The following is a 24,919-nucleotide window of genomic DNA, read 5'->3' on the forward strand; positions in this document are numbered from 1 at the left end:
TTTTTTTTGAGATTTGCAACAATTTGAAAAAACTCTCAGATGAACTGCACAGTTTAGAAATACTGAAAAAAAATAAAATTTACGTATTGCTGTAAGAATACAGTATATAACATATACATGATATGTGTTAACCAACTGCTTATGTTATCAGTAAGGCTTCAGGTCAACAGTAGGCTATTAGTAAATTGTTGATGAATCAGGGGTGCCTGGGTGGCTCAGTCGGTTGAGTGTCCGACTTCGGCTCAGGTCATGATCTCATGGTTCATGGGTTCGAGCCCCACGTCGGGCTCTGGGTGACAGCTTAGAGCCTGGAACCTGCTTCAGATTCTGTGTCTCCCTCTCTCTCTGTCCCTCCCATGCTCATTTTCTGTCTCTCTCTATCTCTCAAAAATGAATAAACATTAAAAAAAATTTTTTTTAAATTGTTGATGAATCAAAAGTTAGACATGGATTTTTTACTGCACAGAGCTCAGCACCTCTAACCCCTGCATTGTTCAAGGGTCAACTATAATTCATTTTTACTGTATTCATGAAAGTATCTGACTGTGCAAATTAGAAATTAAAACAATGGGGCGCTTAGGTGGCTCAGTCGGTTAAGTGTCTGACTTTGCTTCGGGTCACAATCTCATAGTTTGTGAGTTCGAGCCCCACATCAGGCTCTGTGCTGACAGCTCAGAGCCTGGAGCCTGCTTTGAATTCTGTGACTCCCTCTCTTTCTGTCCCTCCCCTGCTTATGCTCTCTCTCTCTTTCTCTCAAAAATAAGTAAACATTAAAAAAGTTTTTAACAACAAAAAAAAGGAAATTAAAATAATGAACCTCAAACTGGTCTTTTAAAACAATGTGAGGAGTCCTGGCACAGGACAGTTCTTGGCACTCAGTAAATGTTAATAATTGTCGAGTAAATAAATGAATAAATAAATATAAGGACAAATGTCTAAAGAATACATTTAAAAAAAATTTTTTTTTTCAACATTTATTTATTTTTGGGACAGAGAGAGACAGAGCATGAACGGGGGAGGGGCAGAGAGAGAGGGAGACACAGAATCGGAAACAGGCTCCAGGCTCTGAGCCATCAGCCCAGAGCCCGACGCGGGGCTTGAAGTCCCGGACCGCGAGATCGTGACCTGGCTGAAGTCGGATGCTTAACTGACTGCGCCACCCAGGCGCCCCAAGAATACATTTTTAAACAGTAAAATCAGATGAGGTCTGTATATATGCCTATCAGTCTAATTAAATAATTTCACTCCTTGGATTAGTGGCAAAGTGATTTGTGTTATGCACTTCCTGGGTATACTGTGCTTTCCTCTCCCATGTTTAGAATGAATCAGGCTCAAACAGACCAATTAAGCACACTTCCTAGACTCTCTGACAGGGGCGGAAGACAGCCTTTATACAAGCCCCACATCTGTATACTTCTTTGCATGCCTGCCCTGAGCAGAGCTGGCCTGAGTAACTTTAGATTATTCCCTGCCTCCCTCCATCCCCCAACCCACCAGACCATTTCATAGAACAGTGAAGTTATTAGCACTCACTGCAGGTTAGAAGGCAAACTTGTTGGATGTTAGTGGGTTTTTTTTTCTTACACTGAAAAGATCACCATATTCCCATTCAGTCTTGCAAAGAAACGTGGGTTGAAATAGTGAGTAATTCAAGGCAAAAAATTAAATACAAAGGTATAACTTGCTAAAATGTCTCTTACCGAATATACTCTTGTTTCTGCAGCTGATAACCTTGAAAACATAAAACTGGAAAGCTTTTGTTCTTCAATCCATCTTTGCTGCCTTCTAAGGTCAAGGGGAATTTGATTTACGTAATGCATTTTCCTGCCTAAACCTTTTCTTCTCTCCCTACCCAAAACAACAGCAACAAAATGAAACAGCTTGGATCATTTTAACTTGTTCTACCCGTATGCTATACCTATTTCGGGGTGACTAAGAGACATTTGCTTTGTTCTAGGATTATTAAGAACACATTTTAAAACTTTTCTCTGACTCATTCAAGAGCTTCATTACATTCTTGCTTCCATGATATTTCATCAGGGCTTTGGATGCTCAAGAATTTAGTCAGAGGATGTAGGCGAGGCTGTGAGGAGAGAACACAGAAATGAAAAGATACAATCCCAGAGAGTTTAAAATTTAGTAGATGAATGAAAATAATTATAATGTAAGGCAGGATGTGATAAGTACTACAAGAAAAGTCAAAGGGCACAGAAGATGGGAATCACTGGGGACTCAAGAATGGAGTGGACTGAATGTGAACAGGGAAGCAGGATAGTGGGGCAGAGGGATCAGCATGGGCATAGTCACAGAGGTGAGAAAGGATATACTAGGCAGGCTTGGAGAACAGAGAACGGTTTGGATATTCTGAAGCACAGACTGAGAAAGAGAGATCAGTGGAAGATAGAGCTTAGGAAAGGAAGATTAAGCCCATAACAGAGATAGCCTTGAGTATCACACCAAGAAGTTTAGAGTTGATGCTGAAGCAGTGAGGAGCCATAGAGGAATACGGAGAAAGGGAATGTCAAGATCAGGGTATGCTTTAGAAAAGCTCCTCAACTATCTGTGATAAGAGAAGTTGAAGGAGGAAAAGAATGGAAGCAGGAAGACTACTCAGGATGTTACTTAGAAGAGTGTAAGAAGTAATGGTGATGGTGGCAGACCCAAGAGAAAACCACCTAGATTGGAAGGAAAACACAGTTGTGAGAGGAAAGTGCATATGAGCCATTTATAGCAAGTCAGATGTGTAGCTTATTAATAAGTTTGGCTTTGAGGATACTTTCCTAAAGACTGGGAAAGATGACTGTAATCCAACAAATCTCTTTAATAGTTAATTCCAAATATAACCTGTTCTTACTCCCTCTAAACTCCCACCAAAATTTAGGGCCTTACAATAAGAACTTTATTTCTCTACCCGTTTTTCATACTTATAGATTGGTTTGCATTTATATAATATCAATAGCAATCATTACCACAGCAGCAGCGAAAACAAGGTACCCTTACCGTGAACCAGACACCACGCTACACTCTTTACTTATACTATTAGGTCATTTAATCCTCAGTACAACCCCTCAGCTATGAATGACTATTTCCCTCATTTTACATGTGTAAGTACTGAGATAAGGAGCTGTTTCATAACTTGATTAACACTACACGGGAGAAAAGAGATTAGAATCCAGGGAGGTCTCACTCCAGAATCTGTGCCTTTGGCTACTCAATCATACTTCAAATTTTTCTTTTTATGTGTGTTTTCAAGTAGAATGCCAAAAGATAACAAAGATCAGATGGGACAAATAGAAAACAAATAGCAAAATGATAGACTCAAACCAAAATATATCAATTATCATGTTAAGTGTAAACGGTCTAAACAACCCAATTAAAAGGTAGAGATTGTTTGGATAGAGAAAAAGGCCAAGCAAACTCTTGCATAATGGGTTCTGCTCCACCACACTGTCTTTTCCCTAAGTTTTCCTCTTTTTTTGCACTACTCCTACCCCTACCTCGTTATGGCTTTATTCCTAAATGCTATCTGGCTATGTGGGAACCCTGAATACTGTGGAGAAAATATTCTCTTTGACAGATTTATCATTTTCTGCATATCCATTTAAAAGGTTCTGCTATAGTACACTCGTCTTCTCTTGTCTCCTTCCAAGAGCTTAAGTTCCATATGGACTGAAGATCCTAACACATTTATTGTACATTTCCCACTTCATATTGTACCACTTTATCATTGGAAAACAGGCTAAGAAGAAATTTGGAGAGAACTGAGAATCTACTGCATACTTCAGAAAAATAGATGAGGTTGACATTAAGTGTAATGCCAGTATTTTAAGTTGAAAAGGTTTCTTTCTTTGGAATGATCCACACTGTTCTTAGTATCCTCTGGTTCATAAATGTTTCTTATCATCGTGCTTCTATTTTATCTTCCAGAAGTACTGATTATAGCCACACATAAGCCCCCAAACTTTCCCCATATTCTAAAGCAAAGCATTTAGAAAAGAGGCCATAAGTAGCTATTTCCCAAAGGAGAGTGGCAAGATGTGTGTATTCCTGCTGAAAGAATGGTAGTGTTGCCAAGAGAGCAGAACTACTCTCTTAACCCATATGCTTTACCAAGCCCTAGATTTTGACCCAGAATGATCTGCTCCACTGAAAGTTGGTCAGTTGTTTATCCTTCCTTTGAAAAAATGAAATTGTGAAGCAGTTTCCTAATCTGAGGTTCTTAACAGATAAAGGGAAATAATAGCCTTTGATATTCATTTTCTTCCCTCAGGGAAGTAAACTTGAGTGGGATGAGAAGGCAGTAAATGGCTACCTTTAATCCAGCCTTTATGGCAGTGCAAACCTGAACTTTCTTGCTAACATTAGGTCATATTACTATCCGAGCAGGTCCTACCTTATAGACAGTCCCGCCTAAACAATGCATCAAAACGTACACAAGTGTGCAAAGGGTAGAAGCAGCATGCGATTCGAAATGTTCTTCTTACCAGGTTTTGCAGGGGCTCCCCTGGAAGGACTCAGTGCTGGGCGACCTGGGGCAGCATGGCATGTCCGAGAAGACAGCAAATCAGTCCCAGAAACGGAGTGCTTCAGAAAGACCCAGTAAGAGAAACATTAATCTTCTGATGAAGCGGCCTTAAGGACATAGCTTCCATTTAACTAAGGGACCTTTAACCCTGATGATATGAGGAAGGAGCTAAGTATATTGGGGTCATGTCGTGAGTCACCCCCGTGTTGCATTAGAATTGAGTGGAGGTCCTCCCCTTGGGGCAATTAGTAGCAAAGTCTCAGCACCTTTTGCTTAATTCATTTATTTCTTCCTCTGAACAAGTCAACCTAGCCCCCTCTTCAATTAATTATAGTCCAGAATATAAAAAACAGCTCTGTGCTGGTTTTCTCCTATACTTAATTTTTATCCCTAAGAAAGAAAAAAGAAAACCTATAGGAAGGTATTAATCTACTTAACATTTCTAAGTACATCATCCAAAGGATTTTGTTTTTTTAATCTTACATATGCTCAGCAGAGTTACTGGCAAAAACTGTACATTTTCTTCATTTCATCCTTTCAACATCAAATAGTAGGCAGCAAAAATTGGATCAGACTTCAAAGCCTGCTGTGGGCTCCAAGTCACAGAGAGACGCCTCCATTTCACATATTGAATTCGAGCAGGATATCAAAGTGCTACCAAAGAACCTCGGGTCCTTACTCAAAAAGAGGCTCTAACATCTGTAGAGAGTGGAGTGCACAGACAAATCACCTCAGGGAGCAGCTAGCATTTATTCTCAGCAGCAAATTTCCAGGCTTTTGATTCTCTCTTCACTGTACCTCCCTGTCTCTCTGCTGAACCAAAGTTCTATAGCAAGCTGGGCTTTTGTCTCAAAGACTTCAAAATATCACTAACAGTTTCATGTTTGGATGACCTGACCACGCAGCCACAGACAGGCTTCACAACCACCAACTGGGACAAGTGTAAAAGATACACAGTCACTTAAGAGTCAAGGTATCTGGCTACCTTATTTGGATGTCCTGCGAAGACATCATAACCTTCTGGAGAACACTGGGCTTGTGGATGCCTAAAAATAAAAAAAAAAAAAATAAGAATAATTTTTAAAAGGACTGAAATAATTTTTAAGAACTTACAGAGGACTGTTTTCCTCCAAAGATAGATCAGAACACATTCTAAGTTCCCATCGTTTCCCATTCTAGTCCTTGGTTAAAAGAACACCGTCAACTTAAGAAAATGCATCCTATTAGGTATTGCTGCTATATCCACAGTCAGCCTGAGGTCCTAAGACTGAAGAAGCTTGCCCTTGTTAAAGTTGTGTGATACAATTTAGTTTACTATTAGGCATTCCCAGACTCTACCAAGAAGCCAACAAAACTGATGCTAAGGTTATACTTCCCAGCCAGCACATTAATCACATTAACTGTGAAATAATTCAAAATAGAGTCTGTAGTCAAGTAAATATGGGAAATGCTGAATTGTACATAGTTAAGAGGCTTCCTTATTGCAGGAATGATCTTTTACAGTCATGGTATTCATTTATGGACTCCTAAGGCACAGGGGTTGGTGGGGAGGGCTGCAAAGTTTCTTAAACTAATTTGACCAAACAACTCAAAAAGTGATAAACTACTAGAGCGCCTGGGTGGCTCAGTCGGTTAAGCATCTGACTCTTGATTTCAGCTCTGGTCAGGGTCTCATAGCTCGTGAGTTTGAGCCCCGTATTGGGCTCTGTGCTGACAGTATGGAGCCTGCTTGGGATTCTCTCTCTTTCCCTCTCTCTCTGTCCCTCCCTGACTTGTTCGCATGCACTCTCTCTCAAAGTAAATAAATGAACTTAAAAAAGTGATAAACTACTAACATCTATTAAAATATTAACGTCTCATGGAGCAAAGTTTGGAAAAATCAATTGTGCTGTGTCCCCAATTTCTAGCAATTGAAACCCACTGTATAAAAGTGTGATAATAACTCACTGTTAAAATATGAGCCGGCCCTTGCAGTTGGACCCCAGCAGAGTGGAAAGCACAAATTAGGGGAAGGGAAATCTGGATTCTAACTCCTGCCTCAAGATCTCTGGGATCGCTCTCTCTCTCGTTCTCTCTCTCACAGACACTCACTCCCTCACGCACTCACACACTCAGATGCATACACACGACTGGGGAAACTTCTTTAGTATTCTATTTAGTATTCTAGTTTTCCTCATCTATAAAATGAAGTGATTGAGATAAACTATTCCTAAGGTCTCTTCTGGTTCTCTATTAAAAATCTTATTCCTTATTTAAACTGATAAATTCCTTTTCTGGATTTTCTGTGAACAGTTCATGGATTTACCTTCTAAATGCATCTATAAATAGAGAATAAGCAATATCCCCATTTAAAAAATATCACATCAGTAGCCGGGGAGAGGGGACTATAATGATACACTGATTTGTGTATACATTTGTTTATCGTATGACTCCCACTATGGAACGTCAGTTCAAAGAAGGCAGGGATCAGATCTACTTTATTCCGTACTCTCTGTCAGCACCTAACCCTAGTGGCTGGTATGTTGTAAGGGCTCAATAAATATTTGACAAGAATGAATAAAAGAATGACTAGGGGACCCCCAAAATATGGGCCATGAAGATCAGGTTAAAAATACCCTTAACATTAACATTAAATTAATGAGCTTTTATATAACATTTCATATTTTTAAAAATGCTTTTATGTATCTAATGAGAATCTCACAACAATTTGAGCTAAGTACTTTAACTGTCCCTATTATATAGATGACGAAACTGTAGTTCAGAGAGGGTAAAGGATTTGGCCAGGGATCACGTGAATACCTGGCAGAGCTAAGACACTGACCACTGTTGGTCTGACTCCAAACCTCTGTCTTCCTCTGAAACTGGACACCCTCTGTGCCCTTTGGTTTCTATGCACCAGCCCAAGGAACTCATTCCTGTCAGCCTTGGCAAGGCCCATGGCTCTGGGAGGCCTAAAGGACAGATGGCCTCTGAAGTCCTCTAGGAGTCCTGGTAAGGTTTGGAGAAAATCTAAGGAGGAGAGTTTAGCTGTCACATTACTATGGGCACTCTAATTTCTGCCCTCCCTGCCCCAACATGGAAATGGAACCTCTTAAGAACTCCACTCACTTGCATGGCTTTCTAGGATCCAAAGCCAAGGACAGACATCTTACAACTCTCTGCAGAGGGTCAGTCCATCTGTGTGACCCCCTCTTCATTCAAGCCTTTGGAAGAATCTAAGGCAACTCAATATAATGTTTATATGTGTTACGCGGTTTTATAAAAGCGGAGGTGGAGTCAGTAGTGCCTACAGGCAAATAGATTAGAAAATCCCTGATTAAACAAATACTTGATTGAAGCAGGTTTCTTTCCTAAGAAGCTTTCTGGAAACTTTAACTTAATACTATGCACAATGAAACCCCACCAGGGGAAAAGAAGACACAGCATTTCCCAGATGTTATCTTAACAGTGTCGCCCATCTCCCAGTGAGTGTGTCGGAGTCCTACTTGTTCTTTTAACATGCCTTAGGAAATACTAATCTGAACCACCCTTGTTTGAAACAAATTCCAAAATGCCTTTAAAAAACGGTATAAGTTAAGTTTTTTTTCAAGAGTCTAACTGCCTCAACTCCTTTTCAGCAATTTTATCAGATATATTGTCATATGCCTCAAGGACTTAAGACTGGCAGTGAATGATAATGCTCCATAAGCTGTCATCCCCCAAATAAGGAAAAGCACGATGGTAAAAAATAGCCAATGTTTACTGCATGCATACATGTCACCAGGCAACTGTCAAAGAATGGATACATAGTTACATAATGCTTCCAACAACCATGTGAATTTGGTTCTATTGTTTTATACTCATTTTACAGGTGAGGGAATCAAAGCTCAAGAAACTAATGACTTGGTTCATGTCATAACTAGTCCATAAATAGTGCACCAGAATTTGACAAAGTATAACATCGACTCACCATAAAAATCCTCAAATAAAGTAGGTGTAGAGGGAACATACCTCAACATAATAAGGGCCTATATGAAAAACACAGAGCAAACATCATCCTCAATGGGGAAAAACTGACAGCCTTTCCCTGAAGGTCAGGAACAAGATAAGGATGTTCACTCTCACCACTTGTATTCAACATAGTACTGGAAGTCCTAGCCACAACAGACAACACAGAAATAAAAGGCATCCAAAACAGTAAGGAGGAAGTAAAACTTCCACTATTGAGGAGGTCATGATACTATATATGGAAAACCCAAAAGACTACCAAAAAACTATTAGAACTGATAAATGAATGCAGTAAAGTCACAATATACAAAATCAATGTGCAGAAATCTGTTGTATTTCTATACACAAATAATGAAGCAGCAGAAAGAAAAATTAAGAAAATAATCCCATTTATAATTGCACCCAAAATATTAAGATGCCTAGGAATAAACTTAAGCAACGAGGTGAAAGACCTATACTCTGAAAACTATAAAACACCAATGAAAGAAATTGCAGAGGACACAAAGAAATGGAAAGACATTCCATGCTCATGGACTGGAAGAACAAATACGGTTAAAGTGTCTATACAACCCAAATCAATCTATAGATTTAATGCAATTCCTATCAAAATACCAATAGCATTTTTCACAGAAGTAGAATATACAATTCTAAAATTCGCATGGAATCACAAAAGACCCCAAATAGTCAAAGCAATCTTGAAAGAGCAAAGCAAAGCTGGAGACATCACAATTCTGGATTTCAAGTTATATTACAAAGTTGCAGTAATCAAAACAGTATGGTACTGGCATAAAAACAGACATAGGTCAATGGAACAGAATAGAAAACCCAGAAATGAACCCACACCTATCTGGTCAGTTAATCTTTGACAAAGCAGTAAAGAATATCCAATGGGAAAAGAACAGTTTCTTGAACAAATGGTGTTGGGAAAACTGGACACCAACATGCAAAATGAAGAAACTGTACCACTTTTTTACACCATACACAAAAATAAATTCAAAATGGATTAAAGACCTAAATGCAAGACCTCAAACCATTAAAATCCTAAAAGAGGACACAGGCAGTAACCTCTCTGACATCAGGTGTTAGCAACTTTTTTCTACATTATGTGTCCTGAGGCAAGGGAAACAAAACCACAAATAAACTATTGGCACTACATCAAAATAAAAAGCTTCTGCACAGTGAAGTTAATAATCAATAAAACTAAAAGGCAACCTATGGAATTAGAGAATATATTTGCAAATGACATATCTGATAAAGAGTACCCAAAATACATACTTATAAAATTCAACACCCAAAAAGCAAATAATCTAATTAAAAATGGACAGAAGATATGAACTGACATTTCTCCAAAGAAGACGACCAGATGGCCAACAGACACATGAAAAGATGTTCATCATCACTTAATGCAAATCAAAACTCCAATGAGAGAATAACCTCACACCTGTCAGAATAGCTAAAATAAAAAACACAAGAAACAGCAAGTGTTGGAGAGGATGTGGAAAAAAAGGAGCCCTCTTGCACTGTTGGGAAAAATGCAAATTGGTGCAGCCACTGTGGAAAACAGTATGGAGGTTTGCCAAAAAGTTAAAAACAGAATTACCCTACGATCCATCAGTTGTACTCCTGGGTATTTACCCAAAGGATACAAAAACACTAATTCAAAGGGATATATTCACCTATGTTTATTTATCTATTTTTTATTTATTTTTTTAATATATGAAACTTATTGTCAAATTGGTTTCCATACAACACCCAGTGCTCATCCCAAAAGATGCCCTCTTCAATACCCACCACCCACCCTCCCCTCCCTCCCACCCCCCATCAACCCTCAGTTTGTTCTGTTTTTAAGAGTCTCTTATGCTTTGTATTCACCTATGTTTAGAGCAAAATTATTTATAATAGCCAAGATATGGAAGCAACCCATCAATAGATGAATGGATAAAGATGTGGTATATATATCTATAATGGAATATTATTCAGCCATAAAAAATAATGAAATCTTGCCACCTGCAATGACATAGATGGAGCTAGAGAGTATAATGCTAAGCAAAATAAGTCAGTCAGAAAAAGACAAACACCATATGCCATATGATTTCGCTCATATGTGGAATTTAAGAAACAAAATAAATGAGCAAAGGGGGGGAACAAAACAGAGGGAGAGAGAGACAAACTAAGACACGGACTCTTAATTAGAACAAACTGATGATTACCAGAGGGGAAGGTGGGTGTAGGATTGAGTTAAATAGATAATGGGGATTAAGGAGGGCACTTTTCATGATGAGAACAGGGTGATGTATGTAATTGCTGAATCACTATATTGTACACCTGAAACTAATACAACACTGTATATTAACTAACTATAATTAAAATAAAAACTTAAAAAAATAAGGCAGCACAAAACCTGCTGACATAGAAAAGGAAACTTCAACAGGAAATTATTGATTTAGGCAAGGATTGTCAATTGCTCATAAAACCTTCAGACAAATGGTTGATAGTGAACAGGACATTCATATGGTGCCAAAGCACTGCCACACAGAGTCCTTCTTTCAGGTCACAAGGAGAGCAAGGTTTAACAGAACACTGGAGAAATCACAAGGTCACCATCTTAATCCAGTGCCAGTCTTAGCACCACTAGCCAAGACAACGTTGTCTTGTGATGTGAGGCAATATGATGAATTCAACATCATCCATGACATTTATATTTTTTGTTTCATCTCACTTGAATGTAATCAAAGCTTTAAATCTAACTTACAGTTTACCTAGAATGCAGGATATAGAGGGACAAGATAAGACCACGAAGAATCAAGCAAACAAATACAGAAAGTGAGCTATAATTTTACAAGATAATTAGCTTCAATTTCTTAAAAAGTGTCATGAGAAACTGAGGATTATGTATTAAATGAGATTTAGGGACATAACAACTCAATGCAAGGTAATGACCTAAATTGGACCCTGGCTTGTACAAAAAGGTGTAAAGGACATTCTTAGGACAACTGGGAAATTTTGACTATGAATTGGTATTAGATGATATTAAGGAATTATTAATTTTTATTATTTTATTTTATTTTTTTAAGTAGGCTCCATGCCCAATGTGCATCTTGAATTCACAACCTGAAGGATAAGAGTCGCATGCTCTGTTGACTGAGCCAGCCAGGCACCCCAGGAATTATTCATTTTTAAAGTGTGATATTATTGGGTGCCTGGGCGGCTCAGTCAGTTAAGCATCCGACTTCAGCTCAGGTCACGATCTCACAGTTTGTGAGTTCGAGCCCCGCGTCGGGCTCTGGGCTGATGGCTCAGAGCCTGGAGCCTGCTTCGGATTCTGTGTCTCCTCCTCTCTCCGCCCCTCCCCACTCATGCTCTGTGTCTCTGTCTTAAATAATAAACATTAAAACTGTAGGAATATTTAAAAATACAATAGTGTCCTCAGCCTCTATTAGGAATCACATGCGAAATGGCAGTAAATAGGAAGCAGTTGTCCATCTACATATTCCAAGGGCTTACATATTCCTTACATATTCCAAGGGCTCTTTGAGCCTCTCTGAAGCCATGACTGAAGTCTTAAGCAGATTGCCTCCAGGGCTCAGCAGCTCTGCTGCTTTGCTGCAGTCAGTTCACTCAGCTGTGGGTTCTAGGAGTCACAGAAAATCTCACGCCTCAGGGACAGCGCTTCCGCTGGGCATCTGCCCTGAAAAAGCCCCCAAAATGAAACTCACATCTAATTCTTTCTTAAACTCTCATCCCAGTGTGACGGGATGAGAGGCCGGGTGCAGGGTGGCTCCCGAGTGCATGGCTGCTGAGAATGCCCCAGCATTTTTCTTCTACAGCAAAGATCCATGGGGCCAGCTGGCTTTGTCATGCTGGGTTGGCAGCACTAGGTGAAGTCACCGCACTCCAAAACTGGGTCTCAGCTTTAACAGGCTCCAAAATTGAGTTTGCCAGTTCACTGAGGGGTGATGACTTTTTCAGAGTGGAGTTGTGAACCAAACCCACAAGAGTCATATTTGAAAAGTAGAATGCCAGTGTGTGGTTTTACAGTGAGTAGTATAATTTGGACTATACTCTCACTAGTTGGTTGATACACTCTGGAGACTGATTTATGCATTATAATTAAAGGAAGCCACGTGCTCTGTGTGAACGTTGAGGATCTGATCCATCAATCTGGTCTGGTAACTGGCTTTTTCCTACTTTAGGGTTAGGGTAACTTTTCTTGGATGGGAACAGAGACACAGTGGTTACCCTCTGACTCTCCGTTTTATAAACTTCATTTAAATTTCTTTTTGCAGTTTTTATTAGCTCTGATAAAATTTGCAGGATTATGTCTTATCTTTTATCAATTGTAATTTAGAATGGCTTGTAGACAAACTGAGAAACTCATTAGTCGTTCACACTTGAAAGTATATTCTAATTTCAAAACAGGATAGGTTGCAGCTAATTCATTGTCGGTTGATTTGTTAGCATCCTGCTGTCTGAGTAGTTCTCATTGTAAATTCGTGTGTCTTCTGTGGTAGCCCTGGGAGAAAGGCTAATCAGCATAACCAAGCACATTTGCTCCTGTTTCTTTGATAGCTCTGAAAAAAAAAAAAATCTGTTGTACATGGAGCTTTTAATAAGAAGAGGTCAATTTCTTGTTCCCAAGAAGCACCAGCCAATCCACCCTGCAAAAGATATGCTCAGACCAAGATATTTTAACATAGTAGGATCCCCATGAATCTTGGGGATTTCAGATAAGTCATAAGATAAATAAGTCATATAACTTTCCTTATGGAAATTACCATGAAGGGTAATAGAAAACATAAACATCTTTGCAAATGGTTTTGATAAGTTCAAGGTTAGGTAAATAAAGACATTTTTAAAAAAATGACATCAGAGAAAAGGACACCGTCTTTTGTAAAAGATCCCGAGCTGACCTGAGCACTAACGGGGTTTCCATGTGAACTGGCCACAGGTCAAACCCCAACTGGCAACTGAAGAATTCTTATTTAGCAATTATATGGAATCTGAACATTGTGAGGGCTGAGGGTACAAATGTGGAACACCACCATATCTGAATCTCCCTATACTGTCACTGTGCATCTACTCTTCCCTGATTTGTTTTAGCCAGGTGTCCGTGCATCTTTTCTTACATTTATTAAAATGGCTTTGAAGGTACAGAGGATTGGAAGAATGGAAAATGTTCTAAGAACACAGATTTTCATGTAAACATAAAGGTATAAGTAATGCATACTGTATTACGAAACTTGGAAAGCTAGGATTTCTAGAATGCCTTTATTCTCTATCACCACCATCACAACAAATAAGCATTTGCCATGCCCCCACCAAACCTGGTTGTATTCATACTTCTGTGCTTTTCCTGCAATGTCGTCTCCTCTCTGACACACCCGGCCATTGCACCTTTACCCTTTAGCTTGGAAGAGCCTTTCCTGCCCCATCCCCACCCAGGCCATCGCTTGTACTCTGGGCAGGGTTGGAGGCACCCTGGTGCATTTCCACAATCTACTGAACATAACCACACTGAAAACTTACTATTGTAACTAACTCATCTGGTGCCACATGCTGACCAATTAAGAACGTCTGCAAATCATCTAGTGAAGGTGGGCTTTATCAAATTATGCTCAAGAAGGGAGAGCCAAGGAAACAAGCCACTTGGCCTTTGAGACATCAGAGTTGTGTTCATCAGTTTTGTCTTTTCTTCTTTATTTTTTAGTTGAAGATGCTCCAAATTCCCAAGAGGTCTGAATATTCACCATTCACTAATCAATGAAAGTGTAGTAATCTTTGACTTTCTCCCCAAAGCAAATGACTAAAAGAACTGGTGGCAAAATGTTTCCTTTTTTTTCTCCTTCTGAATAAAAAAGAATTTTTTTTCTGATTAAAAAATAACATATAAGGGTGCCTGGGTGGCTCAGTTGGCTGAGTGTCCTACTTTTGACTCTTGATTTTGGCTCAGATCATGATCTCACAGTTTTGTGAGTTCAAGCCCTGTGTCCAGCTCTACTCTGACAGTGGGTAGCCTGCTTGGGTTTCTCCCTCTCTCTCTCTGCCCCTCCCTCATGTGTACACTCTCTCTCTCTCTCTCTCAGAAAAAATAATAAACCTAAAAACAATTCATTATTGAATCATCTAAAATAGATATTTAAAGAGAAGAAAATAAAGATCAAGGATAATTTCCACAACCAAATGGATCTGTTAATATCTTGATGTATATTTTTTCAGACGCTTTTCTATGCATATAATATACATTTAAAAAAGACAAAGGCTCAGATGTTTGCCATTTTGACTTACCTTTGCCAAGTTAGGAGCATCTTTTGCTATATTTGTGTGCACTACACATATATGCAAGTGTGCAGGCATATCATATTTATGGTTGCATAGTATTACGTTGGGTGAGTATCATAAATGATTTTATCTCTTACTTTTGGATATTTAAGTTGTTTCCAGTTTTACAACATTATAAATAACAAATCATGAAATATTCTGTGCATATAGGTATGAGTACTCATCCAATTATTTTCTTGGATAAATCTTTTTTTATATTTATATTTAAGAGAGGTGGGGGGAGGGGTAGAGAGAGACGAGACAGAATCTGAAGCAGCTTCCAGGCTCTGAACTGTCAGCACAGAGCTCAACACGGGGCTCGAACTCACAAGCTGTGAAATCATAACCTGAGCCGAAGTCGGACACTCAACTGACTGAGCCACCCAGGTGCCAGGTGCCCCTGCTTCTTGGATAAATCTTAATTTGAGGCTGTTGAGTCAAAGGGTGAGCAAACTCTTTGCCTGTTTTATAGCTTTTGAATTATATCATCAAATTCTCCTCTAAAAGGCAATAAAAATTAACGTTCATATCTGCAAAAGTATGAAAGGACCTACTTCTCATATCACCAACCCTGGGTATTATTAGTCTTTTTAAGCTTTGCTTAGCTCTTTGGTCAACAAAAAAGAGGGGTACCTCATTATTAGTTTAATTAGCATTTGTTGATTCCAAAAGAAGGAAAACATTATTCCTGGGCTTTGATATATGACATGAAGGAAAAACAAAGAGTACAGAAGAAGTGAAAACAAACAATAATCATGCAAAATAAGATCACCATTACTGCAGGAAAAAGGGAAACATGAAAGAACGATCACAGTGTTTGTGTTATTTGTTCTGAATTATGTTTGGCTACTTGGTAACTTTTACAAAGATTCTGAAGGTATGCCCTGTATCTCAGCATCCCAACCAGTATCATTGCCAAATAAGTTGAATATACAAGTTATATTTAAATAGATGGGTATTAGTTTGTTCTTGGACACGTAATTATTTTAAGTTTTAGAGCATGGCTCAAGGACAAATTCATCAAAAGGGCTCAAAAGGCCTAATAAATGTTTCATAATGTCACTGCTCAAAGTTAGCACTACTAGTTAAATGTATGTACTTATGCTAATTTCCCAAGTCCCACTGAGTCCTTTAAATTTGATATTTGTTTGCCTCATTGCTTTTCCCCATCCGTGAGCCCACACAGCCTTAGCCAGCTCTTGTATTCTCATTTCTTTTTTTCTCCTTTACTACTTTATTGCAGGCAGCTGTCATGTGTAAAGTCTAAGGTTAAGAGCAGAAGACTTTTCTTCATTCTGCTGAGAATACTTGTCTTATTGGAAAAAAGGACACTCAACCAAGAGCCCGTAAAATAACCCACATTTAAAGTAACCCATAAAACGTACTTCAGTTCTTTGTCAGCAGCCAAGGGAGCAAAGGCAAAACCAGCCTCAGGCCCAGGGATGGAACTCGGATGCAGTAGTGAGGAAGTGCACTGTGACCCAAAGAAATGCACGACCATGGGCTGAGGGCCACAGCACAGCCAGAATAGCTGAGCACACTTTTCTGTGCTCAGGATGTGACTGGATGCTCTTGTTTAATCCTCAAGTCAGTGCTAGCAGCGAAGGTCCTACCAGAGTGCCCTTTTCACAGCTGAAACTGGGGCAGACTGAGTGCCCTGTGCAGGTGGCATCCAGACATTCTGATACAAACCCAGGTCCGGTGGACACAGAGCCTGTGTTCTCAGCCTCTGGCACCATTTTGTTGCTGGACTTCTGTAGACAGTGACACAATTGATTTGGGATCTTAATCAATGTTGCCTGGAGCAACTAACATTTAATTCTAGAAAACTTGCCAGGAAACAGATTAAATTAAGCCCAACTGTATCCGGAGATACTCCTTGATCCCTGACCTGTTGACCTTTTATTTACTTAGTGTCTATGGACTAATATGAAGATTATACACACTGTACCACACTCAAGATTCTAATTTGCTGGGAAGACTTAAGATTCTGTGTAATTGGGGTGCCTGGGTGGCTAAGTCAGTTGAGCGTCCGACTCGATCTTGGCTCAGGTCATGATCTCAGGGTTTGGGAGTTCAAGCCCAAGGTTGGGCTCTGCACTGGCAGTGCTGGCAGTGTGGAACCTGCTTGGGATTCTGTCTTTCCCTCTCTCTGCCCCTCCCCTGCTCACACTCACACACACTCTAAATTAATTAATTAATTAATTAATTAAAAAAAAGACTGTATAATTATAAAACATATATTATGTGTGCGATATAAGGTCCTCAATTGCCTCCCAGATATCATTCACTCATTCCACAAATAATTTTTGAGTACCTTTGTCTCTTGCTGTTATGGGGGATACAGCGGTGACAAGGAAATCAAAGATTGCTATGCTCTTAAGAACCTATATTTTAGTGGGGGAAGCAGACAATGAATGAAAGAGAAAAGTAAATATGCTAGCACGTTAAACAGAAGTGCCAAAGAAGAAAACTGAAGCAAGAAAGGGGCATTAGAAGTGCTGGAGGCAGGGTCTGCAATTTTATTTATTTTTATTTTTTATTTAAAAAAAATGTTTATTTATTTATTTTGAGGGAGAGAGGGAGCAAATACAAGTGATCACACATGAGCGGCAGGGAGGGTGGGGGTGGGTGACAGAGAGAGGCAGACGGTAAGGGGGAGAGAATTCCAAACAGCTTCCACGCTCAGCGCCGAGGCTGACATGGGGCTCGATCTCACAACTGTGAGATCATGACCCGAACTGAAATCAAGAGTTGGACACTTAACAGACTAAGCCACCCAGGCATCCCTAGGGTCTGCAATTTAGACTGAATGGCTGCAGTAGATGATATCTGAATAGAACCCTTAATAAAAAAATAGGAATTGATGTCTTTGAATATGTTTTCAAGCAAAAGCTCCTAAAAGGTAAAAAACATTGTGTTACGGCACGTAGAAGCCAGAAGACTATTGCAAACAATTGATAAAGGCTTAGCAACATACTTTATGATACATATTTATGATATACACGTACATATTCCTGACATATTAGTGCCAAAACACATGGGCTAGCACTAAAATACACTCACTTAATGGTGTATTTTGAATTCTAAGTATACAACACATAATTTTTTGGTATGTTTTTAAAAATATTTCATGGGACATACACTAAAAGTTATTTATATAAAATTCAAATTTAAGTGGGTATCCTGCATTTTTATTTGCCAAATATGACAACTTGATCTTGGACAAATCAGTACCTCAGCATCTTCATCAGGAAAATGTAAATAAAAATTCTTGCAAAATTGGGGCGGAAGGTTTCCATTTGTGCTTTTAGGCAGAACAAAAAAGACAACAAAAGGATTTTAAAATAATTAAGTTAGAAGATATATCCACGGTCAGAATTTAGAAACACACACTTAGCAAGGTGTTTAATATTAGTTGTCTATAATTTTGTACTTCTGAAAGTCCCTGAACTGGGAAACTTCAGGCTTGAGGGACAGGAGAATGCTAATGACAGGTACCCCGGGGGTAGCTTCCTTTCGTGACCTCTGTTTCTCCTTTGAGTGGGGTCACAAGGTAACTTGTGGGTTGAGTTAATTTTGAGTGACAGTTCTAGCACTTTAAAGCCTGAATTAGGCCAGGGCAGAGACTTGTGGAGACAAAGGAAACTTCAGAGGTAATTTACCATTTCTTTTTCATGCTTTAAGTGGGAAAACTGAGGCCTAGAAAGGCTGATGTGACTTGTCCAAGTAAGTCAGAGGTAAGAGGAGTCTAAATTCCACATTCTTTGGATGATGCTCTTGTCACTAGTATACCCACCAAAGGTGGTATATTTAACCCTGTTTTCCTCCTTTAATTATGAAAGCAGTGCTCAGTTCAGAGAAATAAAAGCAAGAAATCCTGAAATAAAGTGCATGATAGATAAGCAGGCACTAAACGATGAGGCCCAAAGACAGATGAGGGAGGGGGCGTAAGCGTAGGGAGAAACAGTTGAAGGAATTTAAAAACTGAAGTGAAAAAGCCTAAACAAGACTGTATGCAGTCAGCAACGTCACAGTGGAGAAGTCAAGGACAGACAGCAAGCAGGGCAATGCTCATGTGACTAGACTTGCAGGTATGGATTGAGAGGGACTGTGATCTAAAGAGAAAGTGGCTGATGAACTGCCCAGTCAAAAGGAGAGAAGTAGCACCGAATTTACTTTTTAATTTTAACTTTTTTTTTTTCAAGTAGGCTCCATACCCAGTGTGGAGCCCAACACGGGGCCTGAACTCAGGACCCTGTGACGAAAACCTGAGCTGAGATCAAGTCAGATGTTTAACTGACTGAGCCACCTAGGTGCCCAATTTTAACTTTTTATTTTGACTTAATTTCACATTTATAGTAAAGATGCAAGAATAACATATGAAATTTTGTATACTACTCAGAATATTCTCCAAATATTAGCAATATATACATTTGTCTTATCCTCTCTCCTCTCTTTCTCTCGGTACACGTATACTGATATCCGTATACACAAATACATATAATTTTTTTCTGAACCATTTGAGAGTCAGTTGCACCTGGTGTCCCTTTATCCCTAAATACTTCAGTGTGTGCTTCTTAAATTTTTTTTTTTAATGTTTATTTATTTTTGACAGAGACAGAGACAGAATGCGAGTGGGTTAGAGGCAGAGAGGGAGACACAGAAGCAGAAGCAGGCTCCAGGCTCTGAGCTGTCAGCACAGAGCCCGACACAGGGCTCGAACTCACGAGCTGTGAGATCATGACCTGAGCCTAAGTCGGACGCTCAACCGGCTGAGCCACCCAGGCGCCCCAGTGTGTGCTTCTTAAAAGCAAGGGCATTCTCTTATATGATGAGGTAAAATAACCAAAATCAGGAAATTAATATTAATACAATACTATTATCCAATGTTTAGCTGTCTGGATTTTGCCACCTGTCCCAATAATGTCTTCTATAGAAAAGGCAAATTCTGGACCATACACTGCATTCAGTTGTCATGTTTCTCTAGTCTCCTTTCATCTGAAACAGTTCCTTAGTCTTCCTTGTGTTGCATTTTAAAACCTATAGATCATTAATTTTGGAAGAGGTCTTTCTGGTTTGTCTGCTGTTTCTTCATGATTAAATTCAGGTTATGCGCATTTGGCAGGAAATCCACCGAAGTAATATTGTGTTCTTCCTCAGTGCATCATGGGGAGGAAGATGCTGTCAATTTGTCCAATTACTGGTGATGCTAACTTTCAACACTTGGTTAACATAGGGTCTGCCAGACTGCCCCACTGTCTTTTTGCAATCACTAAGTATCTCATGGAGATTTACTCTGTGATTATGTAAAAAGCTTGTTAACTCCTTAAACTTTCCCTACTAGTTTTAGCATCCGTTGATGATTTTTGTCTAAAACAATGGTTATTTTAGCAGTTGCCAAACAATGATTTTCTGTTTTCATCATTCCTTTTACATTTATTATTTCACAGTTTATTGCAAGGAAAAGCTTACCCTGTTTCTTCCTTTCTTCATCTTCCTTTCCCTCCCTCCTCTCATTCTCTCCCTCCCTCCCTTCCATCTATCAGTATAGACTAGTGGATTCTTATTTTATTCAATACACTATATTCTTTTATTATCATTATTTACTTTGATACTGAATTGTCCTCGATTTGGCACTAGCTTAATTTTTTTTTTAAGTTTGAGAGAGAGAGAGAGAGAGAGAGCATGTGCACACATGTGCACGTGAGCAAGTGGGGGAGGGGCAGCGAGAAAAGGGAGAGAGAGAGAGAATCCCAAGCAGGCCTCATGCTGTTATCAAGGAGCCCAATGCGGGGAACCCATGAACCATGAGATCCTGACCCGAGCCGAGGTCGGAAGCTTAACTGGCTGATCCACCCAGGCACTTCAGCACTGACTTCATTTTAAAGAGTTAGGAACCACAGATTTCAAAATGAATGTCTCAGAAAAGAATGTAGAACACTAAAAATTACATAGGGAAAGATGGGTACTTCAGAGAGAGCAACAATAACTCCTTCTTATTACTATTCATGAATATGTTTTATGTGTCAGGTAAGATACACTTTATCTACGTTATCTCACTGGACATTCTCAACCTGGTGAGGTAGACATCGTGTCACTTTGTCTTCCATTTAATGACGAGGAAATGGAGCAAATGAGTTCATCAAAGCCTTACTTACCCTTAGCAGCAGCAGGTCTAGCCCTTGCTCTCAACCACCAGGCAACTCCACAAATAGGTGTGGAAATCTTCAGGAAAGGAAAAAGTCTTAGAAGCAAGTCTGCACTGTTACTGAGGGTAGCTGGACATTTGTTCCAGAGTTTATAGAGTCATCTGAACTTTTTGCATTTTTACAAATGGGGCGTTTGGAAACTGTCTACAAGTCTGTCATCAGTCTAGGAACTTTCCTAACCTGCACTGTGGAAACTGTCCCAGCCCTGCCTGAAATCCTGTGAAGGAAGCATAAAGAAAGAGTTAATTTGAGCCAATGTCTACTGACACAGATCCAGAAAAACATGAGTTGGCCAAGTCACCTGGGGAAGCGTTCCCATGGGTCAAGACAAGTGAGAGCCAAATTTAGGAAGAGAAAAGAAAACTGAGGGAACAGCAGAGCAGAGATTCTTAAGAAAGTTGGTATCTATTCAAGCCTTTAGATCCCAGGTGAAGACAGGGCTGTAGCTTTGCCCTCCTAACAGGCTAACAGATCAGATCCTTCTTCCTGCAACAATACCACGGACTCCACCACTGCCACACCACCACTTTTAATATGAAATTACAGATTCTATGAGATTGCACTTGGGTGAAAGAAGTATGTGGCATGCTAGAGAAACTAATGGAAACAACAGCCCTGCCTTAGAGGGAAAAGCACAATTGGATCTGAGAATAACATCCTTACACTCCCAGGAGGAACGAACTAAAAATAAAAGACAACAAGGTGCTTGTGCTTCCTGCCAGTCAGTAAATCCAATAAGCAAAGGAGATGCCTCAACCTGGCGCTGGGTAGTTAACCGTCAGCCTGACTCCCTCCACCCGAGAGCAGCCATGTGGCTCTCAGAGCTAACAGCTGCCAAGCAGAACCCCTCAGATTAACCCATAGGTGGTGTTGAACCACTTCCCATTAAGATATTTGCAAAGCAAACAAAAATGATAGCCCCACTCTGAGTGCTGGGAGCGGGCCAGGAGCGCTGGCTGTTCTTGTTGACACAAAGAGCTCTCCGGGGAAGGTCTGGGCCAGAGCAAGGAAGGCCACTCCTGCCTGCGTCTCCAGACTGTGTTGATTTTAGGCCATTAGAATCTTAGTAACAGGGTCTGTTTATTATCTAATTTCCCAATCACAGCAGTCGCTAGAGCCCTGTCTCACCAAAGCTCTCTATTCCTGTCTTCCTGACCTACACCATTGAGATGAAAAGAAAAAAATTCCAGCCTCCTTCTGTTTTGTCTGCTCATCAAGGAGGCAAGTCTGAGAAGTCACTGAGGTGCACACAGAAAGAGTGTGGCATCACTACTGTCAATGGCTGCTGTGGCCAACACTTGCTCAGGTCCTTCACAGTTTAAAGTGACTGGGGCAATACTAATGGGAAATATGCTGGAATATTTGTGCCCTGTAGGTACAAGCCAAATGCCACAGAATCCACAAAATACATTTGGAACAGAAACACTACTGTTTTTCCTTTTAACCCAAAGAAAATGAGATAAAGTTAACAAGGCTGTGGAAATATATAAAGTTATTCTTCCTTCAACCTGTAAGATTATAATCTAGGTTTCCTTAAGTATTGATGATAAAACACTTTTATCTAGAATTCATTTTTACACAAATTTTGTTTCCTGCAATATTTTCATCTTGAACAAGTTTTCTTTTCTCAAGTTTGTTTTTTCTTTCAAAATAGGCTCAATATGCAAAGATTTTTTTTTTTTTTTTGAGAGAGAGAGAGAGAAAGAACAAGCATGGGGAAGGGTATAAGAAAGGGAGAGAGAGAATCTTAAGCAGGCTCCATACCCAGCATGGAGCCTGATGTGGGGCTTGATATCATGACTGTGAGATCATGACCTGAGCTGAAATCAAGAGTTAGACGCTTAACCGACTGAGCCACCCAGGTGCTCTGCAAAGGTATTTTTGTCAAAAACTCATTCTGAGCCTGAACATAGCAAAGGTATGGATGAGGATACAAGCAAAGTAGGTATCAGAGATGGACTGAATTTCTAGAATTTCCTACACTCACAAAATGTAGGACGGGAGCAAGGGATGATGAAATGGTCAGAAGAATTTGCCAAATTTTGTCATTCCTTGAAACTGGCCTTTAGATTAGAAACCAGAACTTTAGGGATGTAGGTATCAATTGTACACGGAGAGAGACAAACAGAAACTGAGAGAGAAGAAAAGGAAAGAAAGAAGGAAAAGGAGAGAGCTAAAGAGAGATGGAGATTTCTTTAGTAAAAGTACAGGTTATCATTCTGAACAGTTGATTTTTTATAAAAAAATAAGGGGGGGGAGTTATTTGCTACTTAAAGTATAAAGTGAAAGAGCAACTTCCACCTTTCAGTATAAACTGAACATATCATTCAGTTTTAGAATTTAGGTCACTGAGCTATTTATCCAAATAAAATTAAGTGTCACTGGACCAAAGTTCTCTGTAAATGTGCAGGTTTTCCAGAAAGAAAGTAAATCCAACATTGCAGGTCAACTCCACAGAGCTCAGGCCATCATTCGCTGACAGCATCACTTGCTGATGTGTCCACAGGGGATCACATTTAAGGCCTCAGTGGGTGATGCGGTAACTGCGGCTATACATGAGGTTATGTCGAACACACCGAAATTGGTTCTCACGTCAAACTGTCCAAACCATTTCTGGAGATGCTCCATGTTTGTCTGAGACACCAGGCCCAAAACACTGCCTTGAAGTGTGGATCTCGTGTGTGGGTGGGGGTGGTCAGAGAACCCAGGTCAAAAATGTGTTCTAACAGCAGGGTGCTGGGGTGGCTCAGTCAAATATTTTGACTCGATCTCAGCTCAGGTCATGATCTCATGGTTTGTGAGTTCGAGTCCAGCATCAGGCTCTGTGCTGACAACACAGAGCCCGCTTGGGATTCTGTCTCTCTCTCTCTCTGCCCCTCCCCCACCCGCTTTCTCTCTGTCTCTCGCTCTCTCTCTCAAAATAAATAAATAAACTTCAAAAAATGTGTTCTAATATTTCTGCTTAAGTTCACTATGTCTGGATCCTAGCAGCTAACTCTAAATTAAGATAGTAACCATAGGCAGTTACCTGCCAATAACTCTGCTTCATAAAGAAAATACATAATTAAGCATCTTCCCAAACTTGGGTCTTAATTTTTTTTTAAGTAGGCTTCACACCCAGCATGCAGCCCATTGCAGGGTTTGAACTCATGACCCTGAGATCAAGACCTGAGCTGAGATCAAAAGTCCAATGCTTAACTGACTGAGCCACCCAGGCACCCCAGGCCTCATTTCTGAGTTGGGAAGTTAGATCCATTACAGAAAAATGAGACGATGTTAACATTTCCATTCCCTTATTTTGTTAGCACTGTTGGGTTTCTGAGAAAGCCAGATTCCTACTTTATCAAAAATCAATTATTATGTTGAAGTCAAACTCAACATAAATAAGAAGCATTTCTTGAGGGAAAACTAATTAAATTTAGCTTTGGATCTAACAGAAGTAAAAAATCATTCATCCGTTCATCAATTACCCTTATGCTTATAATGGCCCAAGATCCAGATTCGGCTGTTATCCAGAAATGAGTGACAGTTTCAACCCTGGAGTTTATTACCACATATAGATTATAGTAATAACAGTTAACATTTCTGTGCATTTACTACACGCCTGGTAGTCTTCTAAACATTTCCTATAATTTATTCTCACAATGGTTATAGGAGATAGGTACCATTATTAGACATGTGCTTAACTTGCCCAAGGTCACTGAGCTAGTTGGACACGGACCTGAGCCTAGACAGAAGCAATCTGGCTCCAGAGTCCATAGCCTAAACTGCTTCCTCTGCCTGCATGGTGCCCCTGAACACAGTGGACAGGAGTCAAACTCAGATGCTGGTGGGGCCAGGCCATGAATTAAGCAGTCTGTGAGTAGGAATCAATGGA

The 24,919-nt window shown here is 39.8% G+C and overlaps 1 protein-coding gene across 13 annotated transcripts in view; it reads right to left on the reverse strand.

The window, feature by feature from the left end:
* Positions 1–24,919, reverse strand: part of MYO3B (myosin IIIB) — a 489,550-nt gene that overhangs the window by 85,804 nt on the left and 378,827 nt on the right. For all 13 annotated transcript variants that reach the window (XM_047872791.1, XM_047872792.1, XM_047872794.1 and 10 more), the window contains 2 exons: positions 5,511–5,571; positions 4,485–4,584 (listed from right to left, as the gene is read on the reverse strand). In XM_047872791.1, coding sequence (XP_047728747.1) covers positions 4,485–4,584; positions 5,511–5,571 — 161 coding nt within the window. The remainder of the gene's footprint in view (positions 1–4,484; positions 4,585–5,510; positions 5,572–24,919) is intronic.

The sequence above is a fragment of the Prionailurus viverrinus genome, chromosome C1 (genome assembly GCF_022837055.1).
Source record: "Prionailurus viverrinus isolate Anna chromosome C1, UM_Priviv_1.0, whole genome shotgun sequence".
NCBI classification, from domain to species: Eukaryota; Metazoa; Chordata; class Mammalia; order Carnivora; family Felidae; genus Prionailurus; species Prionailurus viverrinus.